This window comes from Chelonia mydas, chromosome 18 (genome assembly GCF_015237465.2).
Source record: "Chelonia mydas isolate rCheMyd1 chromosome 18, rCheMyd1.pri.v2, whole genome shotgun sequence".
Lineage (NCBI taxonomy): Eukaryota > Metazoa > Chordata > Testudines > Cheloniidae > Chelonia > Chelonia mydas.
Genome location: NC_051258.2, coordinates 9213256 through 9226973, shown reverse-complemented (window position 1 = coordinate 9226973; position 13718 = coordinate 9213256). Strand labels below are relative to the sequence as shown.

General features: G+C 49.7%; 1 protein-coding gene across 2 annotated transcripts; it reads left to right on the top strand.

Moving 5' to 3' along the window:
* Nucleotides 1-3948: 3948 nt before the first annotated feature.
* On the top strand, nucleotides 3949-13718 carry LOC102940407 (chymotrypsin-C). 2 transcript variants are annotated; one of them, XM_027829919.3, is made up of 8 exons: nucleotides 3949-5444; nucleotides 6156-6244; nucleotides 6341-6438; nucleotides 7240-7362; nucleotides 8604-8740; nucleotides 9544-9689; nucleotides 10803-10952; nucleotides 11876-13718. In XM_027829919.3, exons 1-8 carry the CDS (start codon nucleotides 5405-5407, stop codon nucleotides 11891-11893), a joined length of 801 nt encoding a protein of 266 aa, XP_027685720.2. In that variant the 5' UTR covers nucleotides 3949-5404; the 3' UTR covers nucleotides 11894-13718. The 2 variants fall into 2 exon arrangements, with proteins under 2 accessions (XP_027685720.2, XP_037737052.1); XM_037881124.2 differs by having other exon boundaries at nucleotides 10803-13718.

Below are 13718 nucleotides of genomic sequence, written 5' to 3'. Positions count from 1 at the left end.
CGTCTTCCCTAATCCTCCTGCTCTTGACTCATTGATCCAGCATGGAGGCTGTTGCCCTGGGGAGCCCCAGATGAAATTTTCGTGAGCCCAAACCCTACTTTCATATCAGCAGCCCCCTGATAAGCAAAATCTCCATGTGGGCTGTGGATTTGTCCTGGATAGTTAAATCACAGCAGCTATATTTATTCTCCTGTTCACGACCCTGGGGAATGGGAAGGCGGAAATGGGGCAAACGTCCATGTTAAGAAATGTTTTCTAAAACGTAATGAAATGAGCAAATTGCCCACAAGAATCCCCTGCGGCTGCCGAGCCAAACCTCCCAGCTTGCTCTTGCGGGTTTTCAGAGATTTTCAGAGAGGCCTAACGGAAATTAGTCACTCGGCACCAGCGGAAAATCAGTGTGGGTTGGGCACCTGCCTCCCTTAGAAAAAGAGATGGAGAAGAAAGATGGGCTAAAGCAGAAGGAGAAACACAAACAACACGGGGAAACAGAAAGGTGCGAGGGAGACTCGGGAGAGAGGTTGAGCCAGCACACGAACCGTGGGGAAAAGGGAGTTGGGAGGCCACAGCAGTGGGAAACTAGATGCAAGGAGATACAAAGTGCTCTGCAGGGTGGATCCAAGATGGGACAATTCAGTAGAGAGCAATGGGAGGTGACGCTGGCTATGACCATGCTAGGTTTACTAGTGCTGGTGACAGTTAGTTTTAATACCCAGTCCTCCCATTTTCTCCCCACCCTCCACACCCTGATACAGTGCAGCCCGGGCTGGTGCAATCTGTATGATACCCAGAACCAGGTTTACAATGATGCCAGAAGAGGCCCTGGTGCCCAGACTGTGGCCACACCCCCTGCTCCACCTGTGATCCGCCCTGAGGCCACTCCCCCACTTGGTCTCTCCTGCCCCGGACGACCCGCCTCTGGCTCGTTCCTCTCTGCCCCCACCTGCTGCTTTCTCCTTTCTGCCCCCTACCCCTGTGTGAGTGGTGGGCCGGGCCTCTGGGGGAAGAGGCCGAGCGGGGACGGGGCCTCGGGGTGAAGCGGGGGAGCTGTGGCCACAGTCCAGGCGCCAGGGCCCGGAAAAGGTTAATCCGGCCCTGATGATACCATGAAGTTTTAGAAGCAGCCAGCAAGCCCCATATTAAGCAGCCCATCTAAGCCAGCAGGGGTGAGGGATGATCTGTACCAGCCTCCCACCCTGGCTCCAGTGCCAGCCGTCCGTGGCTAGAGGTGGCTCCAGGCTGCTTTTGAAAGCCAAGGGTGTTCAGTGGGGCTGCAGGTTTTGCAGCCACAAAACTGACAATAGTGTATAGAGGGGAGGAGAGCAAACAGGCAGGCTGCAAAGACATCCTCCCCCCATGCCACCCCGTTGCTCAGGTTCTGATTATAAGTCACTATGCAAAACCTGTAAGAACTAAATTAATAGATTTTTAAGGTCCCACGGGACCATTATGCTCACCTAACACAGGCTGACCTGCAGCTATAGCTTCCGTTGGCGTTCGAGCACAGCCACCCGGTAAGGGGTGCCAAAACCATTTCACACCCGGCATCAGCTGTTGCGTTGGCACCTACAAAGCGTGCTGGGGACAGTTTGCATGGGACTCTATCGGGAACTCTACAGGAAAGGAAGCGCCATTGCATTTTAATGCGTCAGTCAGTCCGTGGGCTGCAAGGCGCTCTTGGGTTTGTGTCCTCCCAGGGCGTGAGAACACAGCACTTCGCCTCGCACCCTGCTGGAGGCCCACGGTTCTATGTCTGACTAGGAGGTTTGGCAGTAAAATTCACTGCATCTAGGGCACCCAAGCTGACGCTTTGCCACCAGCGAGGGCTCTGGGGGGAGCTGAGCAGCTGATTACACAGGTTTCATGACAGCTGAAAAATAGGTCCTTGAGTATTTGCCTATTTGTCTTTCTGTGAAACACCTGTTAGCACCTCGCTCTCAGGGGCCTTCCCGCCAGAAGCAAAGCTAATGCTCCAATCTGTGGGAGCTTGGCTGAATTCACGCCAACGTGTAAAAGAACTGGAGCCTCTCACAGCTGAGCTCTCTGCAAGGGTCAGCCAGTCCCTTTGCAGTGTCTTCCTAGAGCTTCTAATCTGACCTGAACATCGCAGGTTCCACCCAGCACCCACCCACTGAACCCAACAACCAGAATAAGACCAAATTACACAGCCTTCAAGAGACTAACCTACTGTGTGCGGCAGGCAGAGAACAGGGAGGCCTGAGGTGCACCAATGCCTCAGGGCCCCACAATGGCGTGAGATCTACCCAGCTGATATGTCATAATTTCTTCCAGCGCCTCCTCTTCTGATGACTCCACATCTTTCACCGTTTCACCTTTATTACTTGAGAAGGTGGGTCTAGGCTCGTTCTCTCCTCAACATCCTCTGTGATGAACATCAAAGAAAACATTTGTCTCTGTAGTTGCACTCCCAGTTCTCTAGTATTCCAGCAAATCCACCGATTCTCTCACAGTCTTCTTGTTTCTGATCTACAGTCTCTGACATACTAGTGTTATCTCCACTGGGGGGAAAGCCCGGAACAGCAAAGCGCCTCGTGTGAACGCTCTTATTGCCAAGTGAGTGCCTTTGTGTGGGTTAGGTCAATCCACTGCGGAGTAAGTGTCCACACAGGGAGTTAGTGCAGAACAGAAATGCACTTTGAATTCCCACCCTGGCTCTTCTTCACTCACGGCCCTGTCAATTCCCTGTGAATTAGAAAAGCCCTTACGTTACCTCTTGTGATTTGTTTCTGCCTTTGGCTATTTGCTCCTCAAATTCCCTCTTGATAGGCCCAGTGTCCATCTCACAGAGTCTGGGCTCTCCATTCCCATTGTTGACACACTGACCCTTCTAAAGCTTGGCTTCCTTTTTCATATAGGGCTGCCCCTGCCTTCTGCAACTCCGTTCCGGTTGCCCAGACTCCAGGCTGAGTCTAAGGGCCGGATGCTCAAGGAGGAACGTAAGTGCTGCAAGGTGGAGCGGGGCAGCACCCATCTTTTAGGTGCTGGGCTGCCCGGGGGAATTCACAGCTCCGCGTTAGGTGTCCAGGCTTCCCATACACACAGTGTGTGGGGCACGTTAGGCACCGAGTCACAAAAGCCAGCAAGCTCAGCGGTGAGCTGCCTAAACTAGCCACTAGCCCAGGGGTGGGCAAACTTTTTGGCCCGAGGGCCACATCTGGGTGGGGAAATGGTATGCAGGGCCGGGGCAGGGGGTTGCGGTGCAGGAAGGAGTACAGGGTGTAGGAGGGGGTGCGGTGTGCAGGAAGAGGCTCAGGGCAAGGGATTGGGGCAGAGGAGGGGTGCGGGGTGTATGAGGGGGCTCAGGGAAGTGGGTTGGGGTGCAGGAGGGGTGCAGAATGCAGGAGGGGGCTCAGGGCAGGGGTGCGGACTATGGGAGGGGGCTCAGGGCAAGGGGTTGGGGTGCAGGAGGGGTGTGGGGTGCGACGGGGCTCAGGGTAAGGGGTTGGGATGCCGGAGGGGTGTGGCGGGGGATTGGGGTGCATGGGAGTGCAGGGTGCGCCAGGGGGCTTAGGGCAGGGAGTTGTGGGGCGAGGTGTAGGAGGGGTTCAGGCTCCGGGGTGGCAGCGGCGTGCACCGGGGCCAGGGCAGGCTCCCTGCCTGCCTGCCCTGGCCCTGCGCCGCTCCGGGAAGCGGCAGGAACCATGTCCCTGCGTGGCCCCTGGGGGTGGGGGGGGCACAGGGCTCTGCACACTGCCCTTGCCACGCCTCCAGGTACCTCCCCCAAAGCTCCCATTGGCCGCGGTTCTCCATTCCCGGCCAATGGGAGCTGTGGGGGGCGGTGCCTGGAGGCAAGAGCCCTCTGCCCCCTCCCCCCCTGGGGCCCCAGGGATGTGGTGCCAGCCGCTTCTGAGAGCAGTGGGGGCAATCCTGCGGGCTGGATCCAAAGCCCTGATGGGCTGGATCCGGCCCACGGGTCGTAGTTTGCCCACCCCTGCACTAGCCAGTCAGGGGGTCTAGGGACAGTCACAGTGGAACTTAGGTGCCTAGATCCAAATCTAGTTTGGCACCTAACTCCCACTGAAACCATCTAAATATCTTTGAGGCTCCTACAGGTCAGGCAGCAGCTGTACGGGGATTTTGTGAATGCCAGCAGCACCTAAAATGCTTTCTGCAGAAGCCGGAACATCAGCTTTACTTTTGGAAGTAACCAGATGGTTTTTCCTTAATCCCGTTACCAAAAACAATTGTCCCACAGATTCACTTGCGCGAGCCGTTCTGAGAACACGCCTTGAAAATATGGAAGTGCTTAAATGTTACAGAAGCCCTTCAGAGGCCTAGCAACCCTGCTCTTGTAACTAGTAAGAGAATATCCTCGCTAATCTGTCGCAAGGCGAGGCAAAATGATACAGCTTCTCTAGCGATAGGCCAGGTTCTGCCTCCCTTATTCGCATTGTCTGCAATCTTACTCCACCATCGTCCCACTGAAGTCAGGGGGCTTCTTGTCCAGAAAATTGCTACAGCGTGCGAGTGGTCGGCTGGACTGAAGCTATTGCTAAGGTTATCCCTGGAATGTTTAAGTAGTGAGGCTCAGATCCTCAAAGGGCTTGAGGCACCAAATTCCCATGAGCATTAGGTACCTAAATACCTTGGCAGATACCGGCTTGACCCCTTTTCGGTGTCAAAACTAGGTGCTGGAGATGCATATGCATCTTACAGTGGCCCCACTGTTATACGGTAGCAATGGGTGGCCCAGTAACCCAGACCAAGCCAAGCCTCCCACTTGAGAAGAAAAAGTTTCCGAAATGAGAAAATACTTGACTATAACACCGGTACTTTGCCTGTGCTCTAGCCTCGTCCATGTGAGGCCTTCAGGGAGCATTAATTAAGATGGAAAAACTGATGCACAGAGGTCAAAAACGACTGCCCATTAGTGGATTAAACACGGTACAAACCCAGTGTATGGAGGCCGGAGAGCAGTTTTGCCTTTTCTTTACTGATCCCAGGATCTCTGTGTAGAATGAAAGCATTACCTGGTTCATGGTGCCTGATATCCTGGGTATGCCTAAAAGCAACTGTGGCTTGCCCGGCATGGCACGGTGAGTGAGCCTTTGCTACGTGAATCCGATGAAGTGAGCTGTTGCTCACGAAAGCTTATGCTCAAATAAATTTGTTAGTCTCTACGGTGCCACAAGTCCTCCTTTTCTTTCTACAGAGAGAGAAATCCTGCTAGGTCGCACATTTTAAAGGTAAGACATTGCCTTTTCTTCCAAACTGCCCAGTGCATCATGTTTGCTGAACGATAACTTCCAAGGTTAGGAACAAATATTAATCTCACCGCGTATTGGTTCTATGCTGCAGCTAATCTCCATTCTTGGCTTCAGGTCAAACTGGTCTTACCCTATAAGTAGTCAGCAGTCCCCTTCGCTGAACCTAGACAGTCACCATGTTCGGGTTTGTGTTCCTCGCTTTGCTCCTGGGCTATGGTAAGTTTTTTATATGTCTGGCAACTCCAGTCTCCTTGGATGGGAAGGGAGAGGGGAGGCCCGAAATGAGTGCAGGGGGCTGCCAAATGACAGCGTTGGCGACTGAAGTCCTCTCCCTCACCACAAGCTGGAGCACTGAGCAAGCTTCCTGCCGGTGTCCCTCAAACCTACTCCACAGGGACTTCTTCCAGGAGCCAGATGGGAATTCAGTTACCTTGGCCCAGTTAGACCTTGGCCTCACTACAGAGACCTCAGGCAAGGTGACCAGTTCACACCCGCTGCAATATGGACACTTGTTCCTGAGAATTTGACAGTTGCACTTGAGAATGGACCCAATTTGGGTCAGTTAACTTGAAGGATTTCCTTGGTGCAGTTTACTGTCAGTGTCCACAGCATATTGAATGCAGGTTTACCATACACAGGGCTTCTCCTCTTCCCTCCTAAGTTTCCTTGGTATGTTGCGCATGTGAGCATCTCTTCTGCAGATGCCCAGCTCAGCTTGATGACAAACTTGCATTCAATCCAGTTACATGGGCGGACAGGGGGCGGGGGAGTTCAGGTGGAAATAAAGCTCACAAGCACATTCCCCGTCCCCAGATGAACTTGGGACTCCTTGAGCTGGTTAGCAGACAGGAGCATAGGGTCAGGCCATTAGTATGAGGTTGTGGTAATTTGTAAATGCTCATCTCTCTTCCCTGTTGCATTTCCCAGCCTACAGCTGTGGCATCCCTGCCTACCCACCTTTTGTCGCCCGTGTGGTCGGAGGTGAAGATGCCAATCCCCACAGCTGGCCTTGGCAGGTAAAGAAGCAGCGTTATTATTGCCCATGATTGGGCTTTATTTTAACCACTGGGTGAAATCCAGGCTAACGTCCTCATGCTTTCGGTGAATTCCAGATTTCCCTCCAATACGACAAAAGTGGCGTCTGGGCTCACACATGTGGCGGGACCCTTATTGCTACCAACTGGGTCCTCACTGCGGCCCACTGCATCAGGTAAACCAGTGGCTTTCAAGCTTTCCAGACGACTGTACCCCTTGCAGGAGTCTGATTGGTCTTGTGTACCCCAAGTTTCACCTCACTTAAAAACAACTTGCTTACAAAATCAGACACGAAAACACAAAAGTGTTACAGCACACGATTACTGAAAAATTTCTCACTGTCTCATTTTCACCATAGAATTATAAAAATAAATCACTTGGAATATAAATATTGTACTCACAGTTAAGTGTATAGTATACAGAGCCGTATAAACCAGTCATTGTACGAAATTTTACTTTGTACTGACTTTGCTAGTGCTTTTTATGTAGCCTATTGCAAAACTAGGCAAATAGCTAGATGAGTTGCTGTACCCCCTGGAAGACCTCTGCATACCCCCAGGGATACATGTACCATGGCTGAGAACCACTGAGATAAACAAATAGCCATGGTGGGTGAACGAGGGCAGATAAGCCATGCGCACAAACTAGGAGCGGAAGTCTTTTGCCAAGGGAACAGGCCCAAAGCCCTTGTCCAGGAAGTCCAAGTGTTTAGTGCAGAAACGCAGCTGGGGAGGGGACCAAGAGTGAGAATACGCAATTCATGCTAGGGGTGCGTGGATCTTTGCCTTCATCTGGTGCCTGATCCACAATGAGGCTAATAGCTGTCCTCTAACAGAGTTACTTCCTTAGCTTTCATTGATGGCCTCGTCACAGCTAGGAAACTAATGCAAGGCCTAAGCAGATAAGCTGTGAATTTGGAGGCAATCAAGAGAGGCGTAAGTTTAACGGTGTTTTCTCCTGCCGTTTGTTCCTATAGCAACAGCAGAACATACCGAGTTCTACTGGGGAAACAAAACTTGGAGGTCGAGGAACCTGGCTCTGTGGCCGCTGCTGTGGAGAAGATCATTGTCCATGAGAAATGGAACTCCTTCCTGACCATGTAAATCCGCTAAGGCCCCTGGGTGCTGGTGGTGGGGGCTCTGCAGTTTCTCTTTCAGCAATTGTGCTGTGAAAGCTGAGCTCAAATCAGCCAGTTCTGGCTCTATTTCACTGATTGCCCCCAAAGCCACTTTGATTAAAATATGCCTCTGACAACTGCAATAAGGAAAGTTGCTATTCAGACAGGCCACTCTTGTGTAAAGAGAATTACTGGGTCATGTCACCAACCCTCATTCTCCCACCACCGCCCCAAACTCACTGCTGGCCTTCCCTGCTTTGACCTGGAGTCACGTGACGTGTTTCCTTTGGGAAGCTAAGGCGTGGGCAGGGGAGATTTTTGGTTCCGTTTGCTTTCTGACTGGCTGCCGTGTGGGATGTGCTTTGGTGAGGTGGTTCAAGTGAAGGGTTGCTTTTGTAATGGAATGTCACGGTTCAGATTAAATCAATTCAATCAAATTAAGAAGACAGGCCGGGGTAAGGCACAAACACCTCAGCAGTTGTTTTATGGCTACAGTGGCTGTCCATGTTTTTTATTTTTTTGACCGGCTCAGATATTACACTTCGTTTATTCTCATAACTCAAGTTTAAAGTGTTTGCAAACTAAGGCATGTATTTAATGTGTGCGAAAAAGTGGTTGGTAAAATTCTCAAAAAGGCCCAAGTGACTTAGGCACCTAGGTCTCACTGAAAGTCAAAGGGACACAGATTTTAAGTACCCAGGCCATTTTTGAAAATGGGACTTAAGCCGTTTTGACACTTTTGCTCTTTATCCAGTATACTAATATTGCATCTTTATTTACGGTGGGATTCTTTTTTAATACCATGTTTTGAAATTTGGATCCTACTCTAATACTGCTTAAAGATGCCAACCCTGCAGCTTCCTTCCCACAGGCAAAACTCCCACTGAAATCTGGCCCTGCATAGAGCTGCTGAACTGGACTTGTGTCCTCTCTGCTTGAGAGAGTTGCTGTTTGCTCTGTGGGTCTGCCTTCCACACCAAGTCAGGACTGAGCATAGACATTGACATAGACATCCGGCAGTTAGAAATGAGCGAAGGAGGGAAAGGAAGGTTGTTAGTGAACCCACTCACTACTGAGTGTGGAAAGAACAAGAACTTGAACATCTTTCTCAGCTAGAAAAGAAAAGGTGGGTAAGAGGGTCTCAAAGGGTCTCTCAGTCCTCAGGAGTCCAGTGTTTCCCAGCTGAGTTTAAACTTCCCCTCCCGATCTGATTTGGGTTTCAGCAACGATATTGCCCTGGTCAAGCTAGCGGAGCCCGTACAACTGAGCAAGACGATCCAGCCAGCCTGCCTGCCTGCAAACGGTGCAATCCTGACACAAGACTTCCCCTGCTACATCACCGGATGGGGACGCCTTTGGAGTGAGTAGAGCACCTTCTCCTACAGCCGTGGTGTCCCGCTCCTAGGACGTGGCCCAGTACCGATAGACTCCAGTCGTTGCTGAGTGTTACTCCAGGCTACTTGTTTTAACAATGAGCCTGCTTTGCAAGCTTCCCATGTCACTGGCCCCGCTCTGACATGCCATGGCCATTGGCCCTCTCACAAAGCTAAGATCTGGAACAGCCCATGCACTGTGAAAGGCTAGAGTGAGCATGGGCTGGTTCAGTGGAGGCCAAAGCATGGGGAACTGGTGCAGGTGGCCAAAAAGATTGGAAACTATTATGCTGGAGGAAATAGGACACAGTGCCTTCAGGCTGACTGAGCTCCTGAACCAGAAACCAAAGGATGTCTGAGCTTGGATTTCCCTTGGAGCCAGATCAGATCTCAGACTCCCAAAAGAGCTAATAAATCATAGAGGTTAGAGGTGGAAGAGAGTTAGGAGAGTTACTAGTTTACCTGCTTGACAATGCAGCATTGATCCCTACTCTTTGTTTCTAGTCCTTTTCCCAGTCTAATCTTCTCTGATTAACATCTTAAATTTACCTTTACTCAGTTTCTTCCCATAATGCTTTTACGCACCCTCAGTGATTCTTCTCCTTCCTTTGCTGTTTGCACCCTTCATATACTGGTATCTTGAGTGATCACCAATAGCCAGTCAATCTGATGTTTCCATTTTCTGAATAACCTCCCTTGTGTAGAAGACAGCTCCTGACTTGGCTTCTCACCTGTGTAAAACGCTCCTGATGGTTCTTTTTCTTTTTTTGTGATCCACTCTGTTTACCAGCCAATGGCCCCATCTCTGATGATCTCCAGCAGGCACTGCTGCCTGTCGTGGACCATGCCACTTGCAGTCAGTGGGACTGGTGGGGCTTCATGGTCAGGGAAACCATGGTCTGTGCCGGAGGAGATGGAGTCGTTTCTGGATGCCAGGTAAGTCTTCCCAGCACGGTAGTGCTGCATCCTTTCTCATCACCTCTCAAGGAAGGTGAGCAAATCCTGTTGGCAGGAACTGGGGCATGTGCTGATGGGTTCACAGCGGCATCTCAGTGGCTCCTAGGGACTCCCTAGCTATGAAAATTCAACCAAGAAAGTCCTCTGGATAATGACATCGAAGTGAGACTTGGCACCTCTGATATTTGCTAACAAGCTGAGTGAGTTTTGTGGCACAGCTGAGCAGTCCATGTATCAAGTTTGGAATACAGGACTCCCTCGAGTTACAGGTTCAAACCTAAGCAGGGATCAAGTCACCTCTCAAGCCATGTTATTTACTTCTTTTTTGGGGGGGTAAGGGGCGGATTGAACTCAATCTTGCAAACTAATGTCCTTTTTGATCTATGCAAATTAATTAAAGATCCCACAGTGCTTTTCATGAGATCCCAGTGTCTCTTCTAACTGCTGAGCAGAAAGAGTTAATCTGGCTATTCGCCACACCAGAGTGGCTGCATTTCACTGGTGATTGATGTATTCCTTTGACAACGCAGAACACAAATGTAAAAGATTCATCCACTTCATAGCTGAGCACAAGGCCCATCCTCTGAACTGAAGCAGCTGTTGCAGGTTAGAGTGAAGTGCCTGGGTGGAGAAGAAGTCTGAAGGTGCTCACCTCACCCATATCTGAACACGAGCCTCTTATTTCCATGCAGACACCAATTCACCCACTTCTGATAGAACAGTGGAATTCAGCTTGGCCGCACACCCAATAGAACAAGTTACTCAAATGCGTGAGTGAAGATATGCAAGGCTGCCTTGAAAAAGTCAAAGCTACCAGTTATTTCCTACTCCGAGTACAGAGAAAAATGGTAGTGTCCTATGTACAACACCGGGTCACATATGGACTTTCTGAACAGTGACCACAGTACAGAATGAAGGCATTATCCCCAAGAGTTTGAAGAAGTCCAGGACACTAGACACAAAAAAAAAAAAGGCAGAAATTCTCTCTGTATCCTCCCAAAGTCTTAATACTAAGAAAATCAGCCAAGCCTTATCGCTGAGCCAGAAGGACTGTTACTATAATAAAAGTTTCCCTGTTTTGTGTTGTGTCAGGGAGATTCTGGGGGCCCACTGAACTGTCATGGCGCTAATGCTTGGGAAGTACATGGCATTGTGAGCTTTGGATCTGGGCTGGGCTGCAACACTTATAAGAAGCCAACTGTCTTCACCCGGGTGTCTGCCTACATCGACTGGATAAATGAGGTAGGTATCGGCCCATTAAAGCAAAGCTCCAAGTGCTTAACTAGATTTCTGCACACTTACGTGAAATGATTATCTAGTTGCTTTTATTTAAGTACCTAAAAGAAAACCGGTTGACCCATCCCAGAACTACTATCTCTGTTTCCTTTTCAGTCAGCTCTCGATGACTAAATCAAATGTATAGGCCTGCACCAAAGCCCTCAAACTCTGGGGAAGTTTGGAGCAGGATCGCAACTGAACAGCCTTGGCCCATCTTTGGTGCCATCTCTACACAGCAAATGGTTTTGCTGCTGTCCTACAAAAATGAGGCATTCTTGTGTCCAGTGTCAAAAAGGGAGGCCTAAAGTTAGGCTCCTAAGTCATTACTTAGGTGTTGAAGTAAATAGCCTGAGCACCAAGGAGCTTCCATTGACTTCAGTGGGATTTCAGTGAGAGCTATTAGGTAAGGGGCAACTTTGAAAGTCCAGCCATTTATTTTGTCCCTAGCTTTGAGCCTCCTGGCCTAGAAATAGTCTACAATGCTGGAAATGCCAATAGGAGAGGAGGCAACCCAGAGAGACTTAACTCAGCTGCACCATGCAGAAGGATTGGGGGTTTGCCTCAGATGCCGATATTACTTTAGAGGAGAGTGGTCAGCTGTTCGGACACTTTTTGAAATTTATAAAGAAATCTCCCAGTTTTATGACAAGCTTGTTGCACGTGTATAAATCTAATTGGATACCCAGGACTTTGGGCCCATCTGTTTTAGCTTGCCACAGTATAGGTTACACTTCTCCAGTAGGAGAGAGCCATTGGTGCTTCAGACAAAGTGGACTTGTAAATAAGAACTTGCTTTACCGGGAGCCATTTAGTCTGGTTTAGTGTGAAACTGTAACTTATTTTTTAAAAATGACTAACACTGCTTCTTTTCTTTCCCCTGTCACCAGAAAATAAATCTCAACTGAAGAGTCCAGCTCATTTCATTGATTGTAAATCCCAGGAAACCCTAATAAATTGTCTCATCATAACTTTCCTTGGTCCAGAGGCTGCTTGAAATGTGTCTGACACATGGGTACTTATTTACAGGAAATACACACAGTGCCAGTGACTTCAGTTAGGTTACACTGATTGACACCAGCTGAGGATCTGGCCCAGCTTTTTGCCTTTTCCCAGGGACACTTATATAGGGGAGAAAATACCTGAGACTAAACTGTGGAATCATGTGTGACTATCAATAGGCAAGAGTTGAAAGCAGATGGTTGTCCTTACTACTGCTGTTACCACAGCAGAACCTAGAGTTCCCAGTGCTATTTCACCAGGCACTGTCCAAACACACAACAGAGATATGGTCTGTACCTCAAACAGCCAATTCCTCAAGGATTGGCGAGCCCAGGCTGGGCTAAAAACAAGGGGTATCAGCTCAGCAGTGAAATGATCAAAGCTATTTTGGCATCTGTACATAATGCTGAAGTGAAAGTCTCCTTGCTTTGATTTTGGATGCTGATACATTCGCTTATACAACGGCTTTATCTCACCGGTGATGCATCCCAAACCAGCAAGCCCATGAACCCGTGTCAGTTGCACACAACCAGGCTTGGCTATTTGTGGAATGTAACTATAAAGTAGCCCCTGTCTCACTGGTCAGTAAATTCAGGCTCCGTTTGAACAAGTATAAGCCACTTCCCTCTGCAGCAGAGGGAAGCCCACTCACCCATATGTTTACTGTCCTGTGCTTGCAAAATCGCATAGCACATTCCCCCACAACCACTCAAAGGAAGATTTTTGTTATGCACAAGCAACAAAGCAAAGGAGGGGAAAGGTGTTGGTCCTACCTGGAATCACTCTCTGCCTGATCCTTTCATTTTTACGTTGAAAGAGATGTTTGGATGCCCCCGTATGCTTTGATTGATCATGCAGTAGAACTGTCTGAGGGAACACAGAGCTAAAATGACAAGTGGGCATCTCCTTTAACACCACCGGTCTGGCGTGACTGGGATGTTCACTGCAGGAGATCCCCAAGCATGGTGGGAGGAGGAGCAAAGCCGAGGAGCCACTCCATGGTGGCTGCTGTGCACCGTGCCACAGTTCAGGGCAACGGCAGCTGTATTCCCCCTCCGTGGCCCAGCAAGGCACCCACTCCCCAGCTGTCACCTCTCTTGGGTGGGGACCTGCATCTTTCCCGTTTCTGACTGGGGTATTTCCAGGCTGCACTGTTCCCTGCCTACATGGTGAATTCTCCAGCAAGCCAGACTGCCTAACCCAGCCAGCATCTGTGCTTTGCTTTCTCTCCAGAGGCTACAAACAGGGTAATGGCCCACAGTTAAGTTACTGTGCAGCCCTTTCTAAGCAAGCACATTTATTCTTAAGGTGAAAGCATTACAGCAAAATCATTAGAAACGATAAAAGAACTGACATGCTTGCTATTAAGCTTACTGGAGATCAGGCCCCTAATGCCAACAGGCGCTGACAGGAGTCAGTCCTTCAAACCCTATGCACGGTTTTCTCCTGGGGCTACAAGTTCACAACTGCTTTAGCTCAGAGCAAGAACAACCGTGCATAGGTTTTGTTTTTCCTTTATAAGGTTTGGGTTTTTGCTCTTGTCCTCATGTAACAGGTGATCAGCAGACAAAGGTCCTTTCCTCAGGGCATAGCTTCAGAAGGCTGGGGTTTTGCACTACTGGGAAGGAGGGGTGGTTGTACATTTGCATTCACCTCCCCCCGACGATTTTCTGGGAAGCCCACTTAAATTTGTTTGTCCCAAAAGTTCATTCTTGCCGGGCACATTGTTTC